Genomic DNA, 19,353 nt, shown 5'->3' with positions numbered 1-19,353 from the left:
GGCTTGCCCTACACTGAAAGACGCTCACACAGACGACAACATGGATATCCGGGGCTGGCCACATGACCCCATCTGCAAGATGTTCATGTTCCACCGAAAGACAACACCTAACCCTCGGCTGCAGCTTCTCGACCATGGTTAGGGAGTAAACCTTTGCATCGATTGACACGAGTTCTCACCTTCCTAAGGAGAAAAGAAGGGAGGCGAGCGGAGCAATAAGGAGTGAGTGTGTGCGTATGTGTGGGCGTCTTTGATTGTACTATGTTTTGCCAAAAAAAAAAAAAAACTACTCCATGTGCGGACTGTGAAGTAGTGGAACAAGAGGATATTACACAATGTGGCACTTCAGCCTATGTCAGATGGCTGATCGACTGCCCTTCCCAAAAGAAACTAACCAATAGGTTTTACTCTATCAATTTGATCAAAATGCTGATTTAGTAAACAACTTTGACATCCATTAACTCAATCGCTAGAATATATATAGCAGTACTCCTGGTAATTTTGTTTTTGTTTCACATCAGCAGCAAATTAAGAGGTCCAAACGACAAAACGAAGGACACATATACTGTAACCAGATGGACTGACACGAATATCTCAGTACTGGTAACTTATTGCGTTGTGTCCTCAAGGTAGAGCTTGTACAGGTAGATCATCAGAAGTGGTGAGCTGTGTCGCCGACTCCCGGTGGTGCGAGCTGGTAACCGAGGTTGAGCTGCAGCGACGCCTGAGCCTGAGCTTGAGCTTGAGCGTGCGCCTGAGCCTGCGCATGCACCGCCGCCTCGAACAGGTTGGCGGGAAAGAAGCACTTCATGTCCAGCGCGGCGAACGGATTCAGCTCTGGCGCCACGGACGGGGGCCTGGCGATGGTCACCTGCTGCAGCTGCTGCTCCCCCTCCGCGATCTGATCAAGATGACCAACAGAGAATGATCGATCACCAGAGCATGCTTGACGTTATATGCACTTTGGACTTATAATATATATTCATGGTTATTCCAGCTTAATTTGGAAACTTTGGATTGATTTAATTTGACTGTTCTGTACCTTGGTTCTGAGGTCCACATTGTCATTTTGAAGCTCTATCTCCTACAGTGGTGACAAGATTATGCATTAATCGCAGACGAAATGAAGCCAAGGTTGGTCAATTATCTAAGGAAACAACATCTAGTAGCATTACCCTTTTGACCATGTAATTGATCTCCCCAGACAGCAGCTCATTCTGATACATGAATGCACAAAGAAAGATCAAAATTACTTCATCCAGGGATGTAGCTAGGTTTATCAACAATTCACCGTAGTATAAGAATCTGAAAAGCTACTCATATTCATGTGCCTTCGAATACACAATTCAATAATGGAAGCCATATGTGCTAAATTTTCTGAAAGACAAGCGAAAACGGTGGGAGGTTGATCGAAATTTCAGTTTACCTTCCTGGCCCTGATCTTTGCAATGCCTTTCTCCAGCCGGCTCTCAAGCTGCTTCAATTCTTTCAGTGACAGGTTGCCCACAGAATCGCCAACCAGGTGCCTTTTGAAGATATAATTAATTAGAACACCAAACTTAAGGAAGTATCACTCGCTTGTAATTTCAGCCAACATATACAAGATTCTACATGATGTCTTGATGTGTATAGTATGACTATGATCTTACTTGTTGGTGTTTTGCAGCATCTGGATCTGGTGGCGCAGCTTTGCAGCTTCTTGCTGGTAGTATAGCTTCAGATAGAAAAAAATTAGCAAAATAAAAACAGTGAAATTGATACCAAATTCATTAATTTTTACATGTTACAACTCTTGTTTTGATAAAAAAATCAGGCTCCAGGTAACCTCATGCCCCATACACATTTAGATGCTTCGGAAGTTGCAAAAAATGGAATTGACACATTTGGAATATGGATTCAATCATTTACCTGAGCATTGACCTCAATGAGAGGTGCCCCAGAAGTTGAGCCAGAAGCATGGGCCTTCTTGTACCGGTCAATTGTGGCCTTAACACTGCATGTCACATAAACAAGGGAGGAGAGATCAGGCAGGAGTCATGCATCACTCTGTGAAGTTGATCGATGTTCACAAGACACATATGGCATACAACGAGAGACAAATAGTGTCCACATGACCATATAGTATACGTATATACATTATCTAGTACAGAAATATATGCATGCACATGTGTATGAACAAGTATATATTCTGCTGGTTAGTTCAGCACAAAATTGTGCAAGAAAAGGAATGAAATAAGCACAGAGCCATCGTCAATGCATCAAGCACATGCATACATTGAATGCATAGTAGCATTTGGTGCATGTTTTTCAATGGAGAGGAGCAAGCACAGCGAATAAGGGGGAGAATGCTTGCAGTTTCCAGGTTGGTGCAAGTTTTGAGGGGCATACGTATCCATGAGATGGATGATGAGACTATGCATGCATGTTGTCCGTGTCTGCTTGAGATGATGAGATGCATGAGCTGAGCAAACGCAGCGACGACCATGAATTATTACTGGGTGCCCCTGCATGCATTCATGCGAGGTTGGGGAGGGAAAGCGAGGAAGAGGAAACTCCAGGCAGACAGCTAGTTTCAGGACGAGGTTCGTTTGTATGCAAGGTCCCTTCAGTTCAGGCAGACAATGCTAGCATGTGAAGAATAAAATATACTATCATAAAACATGACATAAGCCCACGTATCTCTCTGTGGGACACAATCGGTGAGATGTGTAGAGAAGGAGAGGGCAAATGCACTTGAGTTATTCTGGTACAAGATATGTGCATTTGAATTATTTGAAGTTAGCTCAGAGTATTTCTCTATCAACCCAAATTCTCTATACAGAATACAAACATATCTAATTTGTGGGTAACTAAAAACATTAGACAGAAATTGAAATTTGGTCACAAAACAGCTTTTAATTTGTTGGGCAGCAGCTGCTAAAATGCAAGGTAAAATCAAATTATGCGTGTGCATCTTGTATGCATGACAACATGAATATAAAATCCATACTTTTCATTTCTAATTGCATGGTATAAATAAATAATGGTGGTGAGTTGACGCAATTAAAAAGCTAGCTAGATATTATCAGTATATAAGAATATTGTGTCTTAAGTGTTAACCCACGTCTATATATAGAGAGAGATAGTCTCGGTTTTGATATTTGTAGAGAAGTACATGATGGCAAAAATAAAATACAATATTAATTGCATGTTCTATAAGCACTTAGTAAGAAGTTTTATTGCTTAGCAAGTTTTATTGCTCCACGCGCGCATCTATATGAAATATCCAATCGCAGCCTGAGCTTAATTTGGAGTGTCCAAATTAATAAATCTCGTTCTCACAAAAAAGATGATGTGTGTTGCAGCATGAATAAACTGCGATAATATAGCCTATCAACCACATATATATTATCCAAATCTATCTAGTTTTTTTTTTGAGAAATAGCAGTGTATATTATTGCTTAATTAAATAATTGGACCTACTCTTTAGTTTATCTATATTTTTAGCCAACAATCGCAAGAGTACAAAAAGAACTTTTATCGACGGAGCCTTGAATTAGTTAATTAATACTAGCATATGTCTTGAACATTAAAGTAAAGCAACAGAAAGATTGTGCTGAGCATGAAATGACATATATACCTAGGAATTGACAAACACATCAACTCATCTCATCAAGCTAGCCCGTAGCCAGATCTAGGTTGTACGCACATAAATAGAGATGTACCTGTTGTTGGAGTACTCGTAGAGGCGGCCGCGGCTGGAGAAGACGATGAGCGCCACCTCGGCGTCGCAGAGGACGGAGAGCTCGTAGGCCTTCTTGAGGAGTCCGTTCCGGCGCTTGCAGAAGGTCACCTGCCGGCTAGTCGTGTTCTCGATCCTCTTGATCTCAATCCTTCCCCGACCCATCTCGCTCGATCTCCAGCTAGCTTCTTCTTGGTGATCTGAACCGAACACAGCAGATCCATCGATCAATCAAAAGATTCGGCAACACGAATAATGCATGATCTTCAAGTATATATATGATGTGATCGGCGTATCCAAAAGGGGAAAAGAAGCCAGGGCGGCAAAGGGATGAACAAATGCAAGAGAACTAGAGAAGAGATGGGCCTCTTGCAAATAAAATTAAACTGGAAGGAGAAGAAAAACAAACCCATGATTTGATTGATGGAAAAAGGGCGATCCCATGATTTGACGGATTCAAGTGCTTTCGTTTAGAAAAGAAATCATGGGAACACAAGATCTAGCAAAAGTAATATCCCATGAACAAAAGCTTTTCTGCAACTTCCTCTCGATCTGTGTAACAAACTATCTCTCAAATCGAAAGTAAGGAGCAAACATCGATGTAGAACCAGCTGCTGGGGGTGGCATCAAAGAGATTCAAGCAAAAGTAATATCTCGGCAGTTTAATTCCTCCCAAACAAAGGAAAAAATAACCAACTACACGTGATCAGAAAATCGTATCTGTATCATCATCCCCATAACAAAGATAGCTAGAACAGTCGTTGCTAATTAAGGTATCCATTTATCTTAACATATCTAACTAGCTGCTGGTCAAAAGAAAGATATGTACATTTACCGTACAAGATCAAAGATCTGGCTGTATAAGAAGAGGATGAGATGGAAATCTGAAGAAACAAAGAAACCGAAACCTTCCGAAGAGAAAACAAGTTATGCACCGGCCGGGAAAGAATCCAAAATCCAGAAGCATACAAAGAGGAAATCGTTCGCTCAAAGAAAGTCAAGCATCAAACTAGAAACCAGTCTCCATGGTTTCCTCTTGCAAGAAGTAGGAGAAGAGCTAGCACACAAAATGAAAAGGGCGAGATCGATCGATCGGTTTCTTTCCTCAGAGAGAGAAGATACAAATCAGCAAGATCGCTGCAAAGTGCAGCTGCAGAACAGAAAGGAGAGGATCACAACGAAATATTATCATCCAGGGGTAAGGAGAAGAACCTATGGCTCTAGGCAGAAAAGCTGGCTCACGAGAAGGTATGGAGCTCTCCCTGCTGCCTGCCTTGGTTTAATGGACTGGCTAGGAAAAGCAGGAGCTCCACTGCTACTTGGGTTTCCTCTGGGAGGTAAAGTAAGCAGCGAGTTGATAGGGGCCAAGCGAGGGAGGGAGATTAAAGAGGGCTGAGCTGAAAGAGACCACCACTCGCAGTCTTGCACGGAAATGTATTTCTCCGTTGCTGACGCCTTTCTTACCTTGCTTACCCGTTTATAGCTGTTTCTTTTTAGACACCTCAACTTTGTTCCGGAACAATTTACTTGATTATGGACACCTCCTCTCTGTCTTTTTTTCTAGGCTGTTGAGTTATTTATAAACATACACGATGGCTACTTGGTCCAATATAGGCCTAATTAATCGTTTGGGAGCAATTAGATGAGACCAGGAACTAATTATAAGCAACTGATGCCATGTTTGTATACCTGGTCATGCAGAGGTTAACTCAAAACGAACATGTCATCTTTGTTCAACAATTGTGTGTCCTATCTTGGAAACTGCAGCCATGTATAGTTCCGGAATGCTGTTACTAATAATATGCTAACTCAGTTAGCCCCTATTGTATTAGTATGTATTAGTTCGATTATGGCATGTTTATTAAATTAGTTAATTATTATGTACCCAAGACTTCCAGATACATTCTGAAAGGCCCCCCCGTGTCGTCCACAGGGTGACACCGGGGCAAAACCCTAGCGCCGCCAAAGACAAAGACCACGGCGATGTGCCCTACCACGGGTGTGGGCCGCGGTGGTGGCATGCACGGTAGGAGCTTGTAACAGGGTCTTGGCAGCGGACACATGATGATGGACGTGCACAAGGCGGCGACGCTGTTTGGCATCGACGGAAGGCATAGCAAGGTCAATGCATAGATCCATTTCTAGAAGATGGCTTCACGGGAGACAACGGCGACGAATTCTATAGCGTGCACATGTGGTGTGCGTTGAGGGTCTGTTGGACCGGTGCGCCGGTATTAGATGATGTGCGTAGGTGTGCCGTCAGCACACACGTCCAGCCTGGATCATCAAACTTGTAGGTGTTGCAACACTTGTCGCTAAGAAAGTGACTTCGGGTTGACCGATATGCTATCTCGTAAGGCTTTTGTGAATACTCAAATAGAAGAAGGCTGTGTTCATCGTTTTGATGTTGAGGCCAGTGTACAGCCTCCATTTCAAAAAGAAAACCTAATTAGTATTATTTGCTGACAATGCAAACAGAGGTATTTTCTTTTAAGGGAGGAGTATGTAAATCTTACAGAATTAGACGAGTCTTCGAGATGGTGGTACGGTCGTGATCATTACTAATTCTTCCGTTTATCCCACTGGCTCCATTTTTTCTTACAGTACATACCAAGCTTGGAGTTGCACGAAAGAGATGCATGCACAGAAAACCATACGCCCTCTGAATATCACTGTCTCCCTAACACAGAATAGCTCACCGGTACGTACAACTCACATTCAAGCCACGCAACCATCCATGTACCTGTATGTTGCATGCATCCGTCGTCTAGCTGTGTACATGGCAGTTCATACTTCCAATTGCCTGCCACTTTTCACATGCAAAAGACCTCCACCGGAAGTGCGTACATGCTGTGTGTCACATGCAGTCCAGGTCCGGCGATCACTCGAGTCAATGCAATCGATGCCAAATTCCAAAACCGGCCGGCCCTTGTGATGCTAAGCATTGACTGCTGCTCATTGATGTTCTTGCGCGGCCTTGTTTCAAGCTTTGGTTTCAATATAATTACGCAAAATATTGCAGTTAGTCACTATGTCTTGTATTATTCCATGGTCCTCTATTTCATTTTCATCGTCATAATTTTCTTCCTCTATGCATGACAAGTCTGTGCGAGAGAGTAGAGATCTAGGGAGAGGGGCGTGGGTAGACATGTGCACCTAGATGGGCGGTGAGGGGTCAATGTCGCGTTGCCGAGTATAGGTGAGCAGCACCTGATCCACACCGTAAGGCAGGACGCCCGTTTGGTGATAAGCTAATAAGCTTTTTCTCTTTGCCAAAACCCACCTCCACTTCCTGCACGTCAATCTCTTCCCCTGCAGCTACTTGATGGTTGATGCAATACACTGCATCACTCCACACGTCATGTACTCCACTACATCGACCAGGATCCATGCATGTGAGGAGCTGTGTGAACAGGTGCAAAAGCAACGGTAATGCGCTGCTACAAAAGCAATGAAATCATATGTTGATTTAGTGGCTACTAGCTAATGTTACTTAATTGCTTAATTAACCGCATTTTCAGGATTTAACGAAATAACATGCACTCTCATCTCCTCTAAGCAGCCCAACCAAGTGCCACTTCAGTTCCTCTACTCAAATTCTATCTATAGGCCCCGTTTGGAATGCAGGAACTCAAAAGCATAGGAATAGGAAAAATGCAGCAATTGAGATAGCATGTGTTAGGGAAATATGTGTGTTGTATTAGCAGGGGGCCAAAGGCCACAATATATAGTACATGTACAGGTGCACATATGCAGAAAACCCCCTATCATATGGGGAAACTACAATAGACAGATATATACATCTAACACCCCCCCCTCAAACTCATGGTGGATCCACAACACTGAGTTTGGAGAGTAAGAAATCATGCTGCGCTCGAGTCTGTGCCTTCGTAAAGAAATCCGCCAACTGCAAATCTGAAGGCACATAATGAACCGCAACAACATCATCCTGTACCTGTGCACGTGTGTAAAAAGCATCAACACCGATATGCTTAGTCAGCTCATGCTTGACCGGATCACGTGCAATACTGATAGCACCTGTACTGTCAGACAAAAGGGGAGTGGGTGTCGTAACAGAGACCCCAAAATCTGCAAGCAACCACCGTAACCAAGTCACCTCAGCAATCAACAAAGCCATAGCCCGCAACTCAGCCTCAACACTCCAACGGGAAACTGCGACCTGTTTCTTCGTCTTCCAAGCAACAAGCGAACCACCAAGAAACACACAGTAAGCAGAAAGAGAACGACGATCCGTAGGATCGCTCGCCCACGTAGCATCCGAATAGCACTAGAGCTGGAGAGAGCTGGAACGGGGAAAGAAAAGACGACGAGTGATCGTGCCACGAAGATAACGAAGAACACGGAGGAGATGCCTATAGTGAACAGTGGTAGGAGCGGAGACAAACTGACTCAGAATATGAACAGGATAAGAAATATCAGGACGAGTGATAGCAAGATAAACAAGACTCCCAACAAGATGGCGATAACGGGTGGGATCAGGAAGAGGATCACCATCAGTAGGACGAAGCTTAACATTAAGCTCCATAGGAGTATCGACCGTGCGCTCATCCCCAAGAGCAGCACGAGCAAGAAGATCCTGAATGTACTTTTCCTGAGAGATAGAAAATCCATCAGAAGTGGAGGAAACCTCAATGCCAAGAAAATAGCGAAGAGGACCAAGATCAGTCATAAGAAACTGATCACGAAGACGAGCCTTGACGAAGGCAATATACTCAGGATCATCACCAGTAATTATCATATCATCAACATAGAGAAGAATAAGAGTACGTCCACGAGGAGAAGTGTGAACGAGAAGTGCTGGATCATGAAGACTAGGAGAGAAACCAGCAGCAGTCACCACAGAGGCGAAGCGCTCGAACCAGGCACGAGGAGCCTGTTTGAGACCATAGAGAGAACGTCGAAGACGACAAACCATCCCATCGGGAACAGAATACCCAGGAGGAGGCTGCATGTAAACCTCCTCACTCAACTCGCCATTAAGAAAAGCATTCTGAACATCAAGCTGGGAGACAGACCAGCGGCGAACAGAAGCAACATCAAGAAGGGTACGCACAGTAGTCATATGAGCCACAGGGGCAAAAGTCTCATCATAGTCACGGCCGTGCTCCTGCTGAAAACCACGAGCCACAAGACGCGCTTTATAGCGCTCAAGAGATCCATCAGAGCGAGTCTTAATTTTATAGACCCACTTACACGTGATAGGACGAACACCAGAAGGGGGAGAAACAAGATCCCAAGTGCCAGTGCGCTCAAGCGCAGCGATCTCCTCAGCCATGGCAAGCTGCCATTCAGGATGACGCTCGGCATCCCGATAAGAAGTCGGCTCGGAAATGACAAAGATACCATACTGACTAGGAGAGTAACGAGCTGGAGCACGACGCTGACGGACAGGCCGGGAAGGAGGAAGATCATCAGCGGAGGACAACTCATCAGAAGAAGAGGAAGAAGGGACAACATCAGAAGGATCCGAAGCCGGAGAACGAGGAGTACTAGGTGGACTAGACAGAGGAGAGGATGGCGCCGAAGGGGGCGCATCAGGACTAGGAGTGGGAGGAGATGGGATAGCAGGGGGTGCATCCGGAAGAAGAAGAAAAGAGATATCATCCACCGGGTAAGTACCCGAGGTGGGACGAGGATAGAAGGGACGCGTCTCATCAAACGTGACATCACGAGAGATGCGCATCCGACGACCAACGGGGTCCCAACAGCGATAGCCCTTATGCTCATCACTGTATCCGAGAAAAACACACTCAACAGACTGAGCGGTCAGCTTGGTGCGATCGCGAGGAGGGAGAAAAACGTAGCAAACGCAACCAAATAAGCGAAGTGTGGAGTAATCTGGAGAGCAACCAAAAAGACGCTCGAGAGGAATGCCACCTTGAAGGGCAGCAGAAGGCTGAATGTTAATGAGGTAAGTTGACGTAGCGACAGCCTCAGCCCAGAAATGCGGTGGAAGAGAGGAAGCAATCATCATAGCACGGGTAGTCTGAAGAATATGACGATGCTTACGCTCGACGACACCATTTTGAGCATGGGCGCCGGGACACGAGAACTGGGCAAGGGTGCCCTGGTCAGCAAGAACACCACGCAGGTGCTGGGAGATATACTCGCCTGCAGAGTCACCATGAAACACACGAATAGGCGTGGAATACTGAGTACGAACCATGGCTGCAAAACGCTGATAAATAGAAAGCACCTCACTGCGAGAGTGCATAAGAAACAACCAGGTGTATCGCGAAAAATCATCAATAAGCAAAATATAGTATCGATGACCCCCTTTCGAAGGAAAGGGAGCCGGACCCCAAACATCCGAATGAACTAAATCAAAAGGTCGCTGAGATACAGACGCACTAGTAGGATAGGGAAGCTGAATCTGTTTGCCTAGCCTACAACCCTGACACGAATGCAAAGACACATCTCCTGAGACAGACCCCAGAAGACCACGACGAACTAATGACGATAAATGGGAGCCACAGAGGTGACCCAGCCGATGATGCCACTGCTGAAAAGATCCAGTGACAGAAGCAGCAACCGCAGGAGAACTGGCAGATGAAGAGGCAGTAGAAGGAACGCGAAGCTAGTCTAACTCCCAGAGCCCCGGGGACTCAAGGCTGCGAGGGCCAGCTCCAACCAGGGCATGTGTACGGCGGTCCTGAACAGCACAAGAATCAGCGTCAAGAATGACGCGACAACCAGAATCAGTAAGCTGACTAGCGGAAAACAGGTTCATCTTAAGACTAGGAACATGAGAAACATCAGGAACAGAGAAAGAGGTAGTAGAAAGGGTGCCTTGACTGGAAACAGGGAGAGAGGTACCATCAGCCGTGATAACACGAACAGGCGAAACAAGAGAGCGAAGAGCAGAAAGAATAGAAGACGCAGAGGTCATATGAAAAGAAGCTCCAGAATCCAAATACCACGGGGATGACGTACCTGACTGTGTGGAAGGTGGTGGTCGCGCGGTGCCAGAAGAGCCAGGCACAGAACCAGCAGTACCCGTCGAGGAATAGCCTGTACCAGCGAGTAGACCACGAAGACCACGGATAATGTCCTGATCAGAGAGCGCAACAGCAGAAGATCCTGAAGAACCAGCCTGACGACGAGTAAGATGCGGCGGGCGTAAGCTGGGATCCCTCTGCCAGCATGTAGAGATAGTGTGGCCAGGCCTGCCACAGTAGGTGCAAGGAGGTGATGTCGAACCACGAGGCTGCTGGGGCTGACGCTGACCCTGGAATGGAGCAGTAGGAAGTATCGGCTGTGCCGGAGGCCGCAACGAAGCCGGCGGCGTAGTAGGTCCACGAGCAGACGGCACAGAAGGGCCACGAGCAGCAAGAACAGAGGGAACCTCAAGAAGACCAGCACCACGAAGACGAGTCTCCTCAGAGAGTGTACCTCAATCATGGATGAAGGGGGAGTTATCTTACATAAATCTTCTATAGGAGGTAAATTCTTCACATCTTCAGGTTTAATACCCTTCTCTTTAAGAGACTTCTTGGCTTCCCTCATATCTTCATCATTTAATTTAATCATACCCCTCTTCTTCAATATCGGTGTCGGGGTTGGTTCAGGTGTAGACCAATCATCATGATTCCGGCCTATTTTAGCCAATAATTCTTCAGCGTCGTCTGGAGTTCTTTTCCTGAAAACACAACCAGCACAACTATCCAGGTCTGCCCTAGACTCAATGGTTAGTCCACTATAAAATATATCAAGTAAATCATGCTTTTCCAAATCATGATCAGGCTGAGCTCTAATAAGAGAGCAAAATCTCGCCCAAGCCTCAGGCAATTTCTCTCCATCTTCCTGGTCAAAATTATAAATTCTCTGCAAAGCAATATGTTGAGCGCTAGCAGGAAAGTATTTTCGAAAGAAAACATCACGCAAGTCAATTGGACTTCTAATAGAACCAGGAGGCAAATTATTATACCAAGTTTTAGCATCATCCTTTAATGAGAAAGGAAAAATTTTAGCGACAAAATAAGTACGCATCTTGACATCATCAGAAAACAAGCTACTCAGAGTAGATAACTCAATCATGTGTTCAACAGCACTTTCTTTTTCAGTACCACAAAAGGGTGTTTTCTCAACAATAGCTATATGAGATAGATCAAGAGAAAAATCATAATCTTTATCCTTAATGTTTATAGGAGATGTGGCAAATTTAGGATTAGGAGACAGTTTATATCTAACAGCATGTTCTGCAAGCAACTTTTTAATTTTTCTTGCATCAGTAGTAGCATTGCATTTTTCAATAAAATCATCATCAAGTTCCACATAATCTTCATCAAGATCATCACTAGAATATTCAACAGACTCAGGTGAATTAAAAGGTGTAACATCATTTTCATTAGGAGTTTCAGTATTTTCAATTTGCCTAGACCTAGCAATTGTAGCATCTAGAAAAAATCCTAACGAACCATCATTATCAAGCACAGCAGAAGCATCATCACAATTATAAGAGGAATTTTCATATTCAGCAGAAGTACCAGCATTTGAAGCTTGAGGTGGTGAAACAAGTTTACTTATCACAGATGGTGAATCAAGAGCAGCAGAGGTACTAAGAGTTGTACCTTTTCTTGTAGTGGATGGTAATATGGCGACCTTAGTATCGCGAGGTTTACCCATGATGGAGACTTTGCAGCGAACAATATCAATCCAAGTGAACTTCCAAATAAAGCTATGCTCCCCGGCAACGGCGCCAGAAAATAGTCTTGATGACCCACAAGTATAGGGGATCGCAACAGTCTTCGAGGGAAGTATTACCCAATTTATTGATTCGACACAAGGGGAGACAAAGAATACTTGTAAGCCTTAACAGCGGAGTTGTCAATTCAGCTGCACCTGGAAACAGACTTGCTCGCAATAGTTTATCAGTAGCAACAGTTTTATAGCAGTAAGAATAGTGAAATAACAGCAGCGGTGAAATAAAGACAGCAGTAGTGATTATAGTAAACAGCAGGATTAAAATACTGTAGGCACAGGGACGGATTAACGGGCGTTGCATGGATGAGAGAAACTCATATAACAGTCAAAGCAGGGGCATTTGCAGATAATAATAAAACGGTATCCAAGTACTAATCAATCAATAGGCATGTGTTCCATATATAGTCGTATGTGCTTGCAATGAGAAACTTGCACAACATCTTTTATCCTACCAGCCGGTGGCAGCCGGGCCTCTAGGGAAACTACTGGAAATTAAGGTACTCCTTTTAATAGAGTACCGGAGCAAAGAATTAACACTCCGTGAACACATGTGATCCTCACATCACTACCATTTCCTCCGGTTGTCCCGATTTCTGTCACTTCGGGGCCATTGGTTCCGGACAGCGACGTGTGTATACAACTTGCAGGTAAGATCATAAACAACGAATATCTTCATGAATCAATAACATGTTCAGATCTGAGATCATGGCACTCGGGCCCTAGTGACAAGCATTAAGCATAACAAGTTGCAACAATATCATAAAAGTGACATCTACGGATACTAGGCACTATGCCCTAACAATGTTATGACTATTACATGACCAATCTCATCCAATCCCTACCATCCCCTTCAGCCTACAGCGGGGGAATTACTCACACATGGATGGGGGAAACATGGCTGGTCGATGGAGAGGCATTGGTGGTGATGGCGGTGAAGATCTCCTCCAATTCCCCGTCCCGGCGGAGTGCCAGAACGGAGACTTCTGGCTCCCGAGACGGAGTTTCGCGATGTGGCGGCTCTCTGGAGGGTTTCTGGCGACTTCGACTTCTCTCCGTGCGTTTTTAGGTCGAGGGCGATAAGTAGTCCGAAGGAGGGCGTTGGGGATCAGCCGAGGCCGCCACACACTAGGGCCGCGCGGGCCCCTCCTGGGCCGCGCCGGCCTAGTGTGTGGCGCCCTCATGCCCCCACCTAGCTTGCCCTTCTGGCTCCGCCAATATTCTGGGAAAATAGGGCCTTCTGTATAAATTCCGAGGTTTTTCCTGAAAGTTGGATTTCTGCACAAAAACGAGACACCAGAGCAATTCTGCTGAAAACAGCGTTAGTCCGTGTTAGTTGTATCCAAAATACACAAATTAGAGGCAAAACAATAGCAAAAGTGTTCGGGAAAGTAGATACGTTTTGGACGTATCAAGAGTCCGGGAGGGTTTCTAACCCGTCCCGTAAAATTACAAGTCTCTATATTTCCTAATACAACTCTAACCTTCCTTGACATTAACTGGGCTTCCGAACTTCATATTCTTCGACTTGTGGGCCTTCAGTAAACCCCGGGTACCATCTTCGGCAGGCCCATTGGGGATGCCTATGTCAGTAGCCCCCGAGATTTTACTTGAATCGAAGAATCAGGGAAAATCTCCAACTTTATAGTCATCCAATAATTCTATTGAATTTACCACATATCCTTAGATACGCAATTATATATTGTACAGGGATAATGGTAATTGGGGCTAGTTCATCTGACGGATCAGGTACTAGTTAACTGCTCTAGTGGCAATCCGCAAAAACCTACTTCAAGATCACGTCCCTGGACATGATCTCGGGATACTGGTGTAAACTTCGATAGGTGCCGCTTAAGGTCTTACCATTCTGTCGAGTCCCAGTCATGTTTTATCGGGTACCTAACGCGTCCGTTAGGATTTTTCTTCGTATCTGTTGATACGGAAAAAAGTAGCAAACCGACGTCAGAGACGGTGCCACGCCGCTCAGAACGGATCTGGGGTCTTACCTTCGCAAAGTTTTGCGGCATTCAGAGATTATTCGCGACTTTGGCGCTCTGAGAATATATTGTCGAGTGCTTTTTCGGCTGTTGGAATAGCACATTTTATTGAGTCAACGGATGACTTATCTTGACCTCCCGATGGGAGTATATGTAGAGTTATTTGTATAACTCGAAATATACTCACTTCTCTTTTATAATTTCATCGGGCACGCGAACAGCGTTCCCGATGGGAGTAGCCCCCGAGGCTACAGCCAAGGACATGTACTTGGTTGTAGGCTCAACAAATTAATACCTCATGTCGCTATATTGTTATTCTTTCTCAAACTTTGCATATCTATCGGGTGCGCGACCAGCGCTCCCGATGGGAGTAGCCCCCGAGGCTATGAACAAATGCTTGTATTTGATCATAGGCTCTCGCCATTTCTATTTTGCCATACCCGAAATTTCCTTTTTCACAAGTAGCCCCCGAGCATTTGATCAAAAACTTTGTATTTGATCAAAAGCTCTCGAGATAACCAGTAGTCTTTTCTTGTCGCGAATATTCATATGACCAAAGCCGATTTTTTTCCATTGATAAAGTGACGTCACTGCTGACGATAGCCACGACCATTGTATCGGGAAGACGCGAGGAACGCTCTTTCTCTGTTTTGCGGGCCCAAAACCCTCATCAATTTGACACGTCGTGCAAGTGGGGGACACACGTCCTCCCGCTTTCTGCAAAAAGCGCCATCTTTGTAGCGCCTGTTCTGTTCCGTCACAGTAAAAATACATTTTTACCCCTTAGCCATGTGGACAGCATCCATCCCACAATTATTCCATCCAACGGTGCGCCGTTCCGCATATTCTCTATATAAGGTCGTCTTCTACCTCCAGTCAATCTTTCGCTTGCGCCGCACCTCTGCTCTCCTCTGCAAAAATCCCCACTGCGACCAACACTTTCCGAGCTCATCCACACTCGCCCTTCACGCCTGCACCATTGTTGATGCCACCACGCGCGCGGCTCACCAGGCACAGCACTCCTGAATCCACGATGGCGACCGCGGATCTGGGGAGCATTGAGTGGGAGAGATCCAAAATCTCCACTCAGGATATCAACTTGCTGAAGAAGCTTGGGATCAGCAAGAAGCAGGACTCGCTGCGCTTCCCCAAGGAGGAAAGCTATCCATCCCCTCCTATGGAATATCGGGTCAGTTTTGTTGACCACCTCATCCGCGGCCTTTCTTCCCCCATTCACGATTTTCTGCGTGGGTTGCTTTTTGTGTACGGATTGCAACTTCACCATCTTACTCCCAACTCCATCCTCCACATCTCGATCTTTATCACTCTTTGCGAATCTTTCCTTGGAGTCCAGCCTAACTGGGCTTTATGGAAGCGCATTTTTCTCCTTCGCCGTAATGGCTCTTCCAACGTTGCCTATAACATAGGCGGCGTTGTTATCTGCGTCCGCCCTGATGTCGAATACTTCGACGTCCAATTCCCTGACTCAGTTCAAGGGTGGCGCAAAAAATGGTTGTATATCCACGAAGAAAACCATGAATCGGTGGAACACAACATTCCCCCTTTCAATGGCAACGAAAAAATCTGTCGCCGCCGATCCTGGGACGCAGAGGCTAGCGACGAAGAAAAAACGGCGACAGATGCTCTGATGTCACGTATCCATGAGCTTCAAAATACCCGTGGACAAGAATTGTCGGGTATCCAAATCACGGCATACTTCCTTAGGATTAGGGTGCAGCCTTTGCAAGCTCGCAAAAATCCCCTTTGGATGTATGCTGGCGACGAAGATGCGGATCGGCTGTCGATAGATTTACCGGTAAAGGACTTGGAAAAACTTGTCCGAAAAATCTCGTTGCTTAGCAAGAAAGACACCGTCCCGTCATCTTGCGGTGTGACACCATATAGCGCCACCAACGCACTCCCACAGGTAATATATTTTTATCATCTGCTTGTTCATGCACTCTTTTTTTTTGTATTTCTATTTCTTCGACTGCTGTTATTGATACAAACTTCTGTCGATATTTTTCTATCTTGTCTAGAACCACAAAACTGCATCGCCTCTTCCTCCCATTCCCGAAGGTGGAGAAGTCGAAGAACGGGTTGTTGTCACCGACGACAACCAGGGTACTTCTCGCCCTGAGAGTGAAATCGCGGGTTCGCATAAATCCACGGCATCCTCTGAAAAAGAAGTTGAGTCCGAGCCTACCGCATCGGCACACTCTCCTCCCTCAGCTGCTTCTCCAAGGAACAAGAGAAAAAGAGACGAAGTTGCCGATTGCGGCACTTCTAAAGCCGGCGCATCTCTTGCCGAAGAAATTGTTCCTGATGCTGAAAAGAAAACTTTCAATCCTTATGACGATGCTCTTGTCAGCTCGTAAGTGCTTGTTGCTTTTTGTCGTCTGCTCCCGATGTTTTTGTTTGCGTTGCTTCTTATATTGTTGTCTTATTTTTGAAGTGGTGACGAGGATGAAAATCCACCTATAGACGCGACTGCTCGAACGAGTACGTCTCGTACTTTAGTTATCTCTGAAGCTCATCCCGATGGAGATGAAACCTCGCCTCCTCAGCAAGACACGCAGCATCCTACTCCAGTTGTAGGCCCCCGAGCCTCTTCACCAAAGAGAGCTCGGATAGAATCAACCAAAGAACCTGCCGTGTTAATTGGTAGTTCCACGACTCCTCTAATGGAAGAAGTAAGTTGTTTCTTCTTCCTATACTGATTTCAATACTTTGAACCCCCCTCTGGTTTTTGCTTGATGCTGTCGAGCTTTCGCTTCCTATACTGGTATCTCTTTTCTGTGGTATTCTCTTTAGCCTTTAATGAAAGAGTTTATCCGCCTCGGTACCCAATTTATCGGGTATCGTGATTATGCTGCCAAGCTTGAAGGTACTATTTTTTACCTGCCTCTTCTGCTGAATATACTCCTTCACTATTTTTTCATGACATTTTACTGCCGTTTATTATGCCAGAGACTCTTGCGGAATCCAACAAACGCGCTGACGCTCTTGCTATCAAGTTAGAGCAAAGCGAAAAAACTCGCAAGAAAGCTGAAGCAGATGCTGCCGCCATTGAAGGTCTTCGAAAAAGACTTCATGACGCGGAAACTTCTTTGAGCGACAACATAGCTCACCAGCCTGCTCGTGAGAAATAAATCCTTACTCGCTTGGAGTCGCAGAGTCGATGTTTTGTTAGTAAGTACTCAGATCCTTGCTGTTTCTTCGGGTCATTATGTTTGTCCTTGCTCGCTTTTTCTTGACAAGCTTCTTTTTACTCATTTAGGGAAGACGCAACAAGATTATGATCTGGAAAATCCTGAAGGTGATCGCCTTCTCGACGCGTTGTCCCTCCTTGAGATTCATGGAGATGAGGCGCGTGAAGGTCTTGCTGAAGCCAGGACAGGTCTGTCGCGGCTTTTTCCATACTTCTTCAAGAAGAAGGAGGAACCCGCAACTATTATTGCTCTCGCTAAGTGATTCAATTCTCAAGAAGATCTTGGGCTCCAACTTCTCCAAGAAGGGTTGAAAGTTGGTGTTGAAGGTACTATCGCCTTGGTCGCTGACAGCCAACAAGATGTCGACTGGGCAAGAGTTGGCGACACGAAGGAGATGGAAACGAAGAGGTGGCAGTCGTTGATTAAGGCTGCCAAGCCAAATTCAAAGAAAATCCTCGCCTACCTCGGATGCAAACCAACTCCTGCTCCTAGTTCATCAAAGCCGGAGGTCAAGTAGACCATCCTTGTCTTCTATTTTGTCTTGTTTCTTGTTTGATGATGTTGCCATAGTAATTTTGGCAACAACTGCCCCCTTAGTTCATTAGGAACCTTCCTTTTGTAATATCCATGTAAACACTCTGAAAATCAATGGAAATCTACTTTTGCTTGATGATTGATGTCGAAAATTTTATTTCCAGTTGATTTTTGATAACTACACTTCAACTTCTCGTCCTTCCGATGCTTTACCTGCCTCATCCTTCTCGAACAAAATGCTACTTAGTGATGAATTCATTGAAGATTTCTCGGGTGCGGGTCCATCACAAGAATTGGATGATCTTCGCCAGCAACTTCAATCCATGAAGAAACAAGCACTCTTAGTAATGGAACAATCCCGAAAAGCAACCGAAAGGGAACAAATTGCACGTCAGTAGGCTTCAGAAGCTATAGCTGCAAAAGAGGCTGCTGTTGCTGAAGCTACGCAAGCTACGTCTCGAGAAAATTTCATGCTTGAATTATTGAATGATGCAAGCTTGGACATGGCGGGTAAGTTTCTTAATCCACAACTTCTTCCGTTGTTCACTTGTTCTCTCTCTAAATGGTGCTGTCATCAAATAGGTCCTTTTTTTAGACGCTGTTGCCGAAGACCAGCGTGTTGACGCAAGATCAAATTTTCTTGTTAACCTGGCGTTGGACCATGGATCTCTCTTTTGGGCTACACCTGAACGTACCCGACAAATCGTCCGGTTTCAAGATCGCGCGAGTCAGGTCCGTGATTTTCTCGACTTCTGCACAAGGACCTTGTCCTTAGTTTATAGCACCATGTTCCCGCGCAACAAGATGCCGGAAACCCTTCCTGCTCTGATGGAGAAGTTTCGGGATGCCCCTTGAATCCATGGCTTTGTGCGGGCCCAATTATCTGCTGGCGCTAGATTTGCTATGATGATGATACAGATCTGCTATCCGAAGTTAGACATGAGTCGAATTGTCGCCAAGTGCCTGGCCAAGATGTCAAAAAGGAAGAGGGACATTGGCAAAATTGATGATGTTGTGACCCCTGTAGCTGAAGAGATGATGGATGAACTTCTTCGGATGGACGCTGAGTTCTTCGTGAAGGGCAGCTATGCTGAACATAGTACTCGTGCTGCAAATAATGAGCGAATAACCATAGATGATATACTAGGCAGCAGTTGAGTGTTTTTCC

General features: G+C 45.3%; 1 protein-coding gene across 3 annotated transcripts; it reads right to left on the bottom strand.

Moving 5' to 3' along the window:
• Positions 1–433: 433 nt before the first annotated feature.
• Positions 434–5,085, bottom strand: LOC127299577 (MADS-box transcription factor 13). Of its 3 annotated transcripts, none has more exons than XM_051329555.2 (8): positions 4,934–5,085; positions 3,705–3,921; positions 1,909–1,993; positions 1,650–1,714; positions 1,427–1,526; positions 1,176–1,217; positions 1,043–1,084; positions 434–901 (listed from the first exon to the last, which is right to left on the bottom strand). In XM_051329555.2, the coding sequence occupies exons 2-8, from the start codon at positions 3,884–3,886 to the stop codon at positions 653–655; spliced, it is 765 nt and encodes a 254-aa protein (XP_051185515.1). In that variant the 5' UTR covers positions 3,887–3,921; positions 4,934–5,085; the 3' UTR covers positions 434–652. The 3 variants fall into 3 exon arrangements, with proteins under 3 accessions (XP_051185515.1, XP_051185514.1, XP_051185516.1); XM_051329554.2 differs by lacking the exon at positions 4,934–5,085 and adding an exon at positions 4,131–4,377; XM_051329556.2 differs by lacking the exons at positions 1,043–1,084; positions 1,176–1,217; positions 4,934–5,085 and adding an exon at positions 4,131–4,392.
• Between the last annotated feature and the right edge of the window lie 14,268 nt (positions 5,086–19,353).

The sequence above is a fragment of the Lolium perenne genome, chromosome 5 (assembly GCF_019359855.2).
Source record: "Lolium perenne isolate Kyuss_39 chromosome 5, Kyuss_2.0, whole genome shotgun sequence".
Lineage (NCBI taxonomy): Eukaryota > Viridiplantae > Streptophyta > Magnoliopsida > Poales > Poaceae > Lolium > Lolium perenne.
The sequence above is the reverse complement of the archived record's forward strand: the minus strand, read 5'-3'. Positions and strand labels throughout refer to the sequence as shown.

Excerpts from the sequence above, each read along its gene's own strand:
- LOC127299577 (XM_051329554.2), bottom strand. Across the intron at positions 1,527-1,649 it reads ATGCTGCAAAACACCAACAA|GCACCTGGTTGGCGATTCTG; the intron begins GTAAGATCATAG and ends TATCTTCAAAAG. Across the intron at positions 1,218-1,426 it reads CAAAGATCAGGGCCAGGAAG|AATGAGCTGCTGTCTGGGGA; the intron begins GTAAACTGAAAT and ends TTCATGTATCAG.